At 47.0% G+C, this 3,514-nt stretch overlaps 1 protein-coding gene across 1 annotated transcript; it reads right to left on the bottom strand.

Annotated features, from left to right (window-relative positions):
- Positions 1-2,048: 2,048 nt before the first annotated feature.
- On the bottom strand, positions 2,049-3,152 carry T310_10179 (uncharacterized protein; the record flags this gene model as incomplete). The annotated part of the gene is made up of 4 exons (XM_013467395.1): positions 2,049-2,198; positions 2,253-2,648; positions 2,696-2,757; positions 2,828-3,152. The coding sequence occupies 4 exons, from the start codon at positions 3,150-3,152 to the stop codon at positions 2,049-2,051; spliced, it is 933 nt and encodes a 310-aa protein (XP_013322849.1).
- Between the last annotated feature and the right edge of the window lie 362 nt (positions 3,153-3,514).

The following is a 3,514-nucleotide window of genomic DNA, read 5'->3' as shown; positions in this document are numbered from 1 at the left end:
ATGGGCATGATTGTGATAGAGCAGTCAGCAAAACGTGGTACCTTAGGGTGAGGCATTCCCTAAGGTTTGGATTCCCCTCTGGTTGGCGTCATTAGGAAATCGCCTTAAGGCTGAAGAGGGTCCCTTAAAGTACCCTACTCTGTATAAAGACCACTCAAGCAAGAGCCCAAGCGCCCTCTGTTGGCAGGTCTCTCATTGGCTCTTTTCAAGCCACCTTTGCAAAATGCCTGTTGGGACCCGCAGCGATCCTTAACAAGTAAAACACTGCCAGGGTGTGCTTGGGCCATTGCATTGTCAAACCTCATTGCAAATGCAGTTGGTGACTTTTACAGGGTGACACGTTGCGAGAGGGCGTCAAGGTTAGCCTATCTACCATGTGACAGGACACCAACACTCCGCCTCACTGATGCAGTTTTGACTCAGGCTCCAAGAGTCAGGACAAGGACATTACTGACAATGCATGCCCTCTCAACGGAAGATGCCTTCAACCTTCATGGATGATATGCTTAGAAGCTATAAAGATGCCAATCTGGTGCACTACATTGGAGATTCATCTCGTCTGTCATCCTGTTCTTTGTGTGTCTAATATCCACCAACCTTGTCTTAGGAAGCCAGGCATAAGCATGGTCATTGTCAGCAGGTGTTCACACAGTTCTACCCCACCCAATCAGAGAAAGAAGCAACGAGGTGATCTGGGATGGCTAAGTTCCCCTTCACCTAACTTAGCCAATCTTGTCTTCAGCCTTGCTAGTAGAGTTCAGCCACTTAATACCCTAACTTGTATTTGGAATGGTCACTTAGGTGAGAGTCCTTCTGAGGCCATGAGAGAGGATCATGAGACAGCTGTAAAGAATAGGATCCCTGTTGATGTACAGTAAGGCGCAAACATGTGGCCAGAAATGATTGATCCAAGCATGATGCAGAGTTCTTACCCCTGTTAAGAACCTCTTTTCTTTCATCTAAGCACCCACCCAACTGTGCATGTCTTGCTTATTACCCCCTTGCTTCCTAGAATGTAGCTCCAAGGCTCTTAATCATCTGCTTTCCCATTTTGCAAGGCATTTCTCTCTGCTGTTTTCACCCACTTTATGAAGGTCATCACCTTGATTATCACTGTCCAAATGTATGAGTGCCAGACCTGCCCCCGTACATTTAAGTGTGAGACATGCCCAAGAGTCTTCAAGTCTCAGAATGCAGCAGATCAGCATATGAACGCACTTAGGCATTGGAGACCGAAAGTTCCATGTGAGACATGTGGAAAAATGTTCCACACACAAAACGCAGCAGACCAGCATATGAGAGCCCTTGGTCACTACAAGAACTACTGTGATGATTGCCATTTGGCATTTCAAAATGAGAATAATCTGCGAATGGTAAGGTTTCTTACATATAACCCTTCAGAGCAAAAATACTGACACACCTGCTGGTAGCACCTCCGCTCCAAAATTCACCACGGCATAAATATACCCTGCCCCTATTGTAGCGCCAAGTACACCTCTGCCAGCGGTGTTGCCCACCACCTTGAGATGGGTTGCTGCCCTTGCGCCCCTGAGTTTATAACCGTGAAACCATCTACCGCGCCATTTGTAAGCGTGACCCACATGGAGTCATTACCAACAAGGAGATTGAATGGTATGAGGAGGGAAATGTCGCATACTTGGCTACCGACCGTGCATTCAATGGCTTATTCTGGGAGTGTTACATATGCCACAAAAAGTTCAACACCAAGGGTGCCCTGAATGCCCATGTCAACTCACCTGTACACAAGCAAAGGATATATCATTGCCCAAATTCAAAGGGTAAATGTGGAAGGCAGTTCCAAACGGTCGCTGGGCTGTTTAACCACATAGAGAGTGAGACATGTGCCTTCATGAGGTTTGAAAAGGTACAGCGGCAAGTGACAGGTGTGCTCAAGGGACACAGACTCATCGCATTCCCAAGGTGATTGGATTGTTGGAGACATTACTCATATGGGGATTGGCGCATATGGATGCAAAATACTCTCGCGAAATTGTCCCAGCATTCCCCGATGGCACAGCTAGGAGATCTTATTCATACAGGCTATTGTCAAATGGCAATGCACCCTTAGTAGGAATAGCATATCCACTCGCTGTCAGAGCTGTTTGAATGTGATCTGCACACAACTTGGCACTGTCATTTATGGCAACGTTGCGGGCAATCTCCACAACATTCTTGATCTGGTTTGGTCATTGCATTGGCATGTTCCCTGTCCTGTGATGTTGAATACTTACCTGACGACCATTTAGACTGATTTCAGCAAATGTGCTAAGCTCTTCTTCCTTAACATCTGCCTTTGCTTCACTAAGAAAGTGGTTGAAAATACCCCAATGGACGGAGGAATCCAAATTATCATACCGGAGCTTTAGGTGGGTTCGATCAAGAATGGAAACATCAAAGTTGGTAAGAAGATTCGTCTTGAGGAAGAAAATTCCATTATAGTATTCAAGCGTGCGAAGGAATGTAGCGACAAGGTGGTTCCGTCCCAGCTGCAGACTATCTCGCTGTTGTAGGTATACATCGGCCTCCTTGAGGAAGAGGACCGCCTTCCAGTCACTAACAATGCGAAAGGTACGAGTGAGCTGGACTTCCAGCTCCTCAGCACGTGTACTTAAATCCCCAGAGGAGATCTAAAAATGGTTAGGAGACGAGTATTGTTCCAGGTAAAAAAACATACTGGGTGGCCGTTTAATTCGTTCCGCGATGGCTTTAAGCGTCTTCCCCACTCCTGGAGGGCCGCTGTCACGTGTTCAGCATGCTTCATATACAACAGGCAAAGAAGAAACATACTGCAAAAGTATGATGACACCCTGCCCCTGCTTCATTTGTCGCGCTGACACGGCTCTCGGTGAGAGATTTGATGACCTTTTCTTATCCCCGGGGATAATTAACATGTCAAAAGGGGACTCTGTGAATCTGATCTCCTCAACGTTCTCGACAGCAAATTCCCTTAGACCAGCACTTAGCCCAAGCTCAACACTGTCCCATTGGTATGAACGCTCATCCCAAAGTTTTTTGTCCAGGCAAAAGCCAAGCACTGTTGGACTGCATATGGCCAGGTCATCATGCATCTCCCTCCGATCCATGCCATTGCTCTGGATAGATTTGTGGTTTTGACTGGTTTCACAACGCATGCTAGGCTATATAAAGAATTCACATGGTGTCTTTGGTCAATCGAGTATCCTTCTCCATGCCGTTGTGCTCTTCCTTGGCAGACTACTTGCCTGTGTTACGTTTCCGGAGACTCGCCTGGGCTGCTTGGGACATGAGCTCCTTCTCAACAGGGGAGAGCTTTTCGATAGCATCTTGTGTCTCCAGAGCTGTCTGCAGAGCTCTCTTCAGCTCTTCGCCTTGTTCTGCAGAGGGTACAGCTCCCTTCGCAACGCCAATTTGGATTTCGCCAATCGAAGCTCTTTTGATAAATTCGGGTGCATCTTCGATGGGAACATGGTTTTAATAATAGCTGAGGATTGAAGCGAAGCTATCGCGAGCCCTC

The sequence above is a fragment of the Rasamsonia emersonii genome (assembly GCF_000968595.1).
Source record: "Rasamsonia emersonii CBS 393.64 chromosome Unknown ctg1118621762418, whole genome shotgun sequence".
NCBI lineage: Eukaryota > Fungi > Ascomycota > Eurotiomycetes > Eurotiales > Trichocomaceae > Rasamsonia > Rasamsonia emersonii.
The sequence above is the reverse complement of the archived record's forward strand: the minus strand, read 5'-3'. Positions and strand labels throughout refer to the sequence as shown.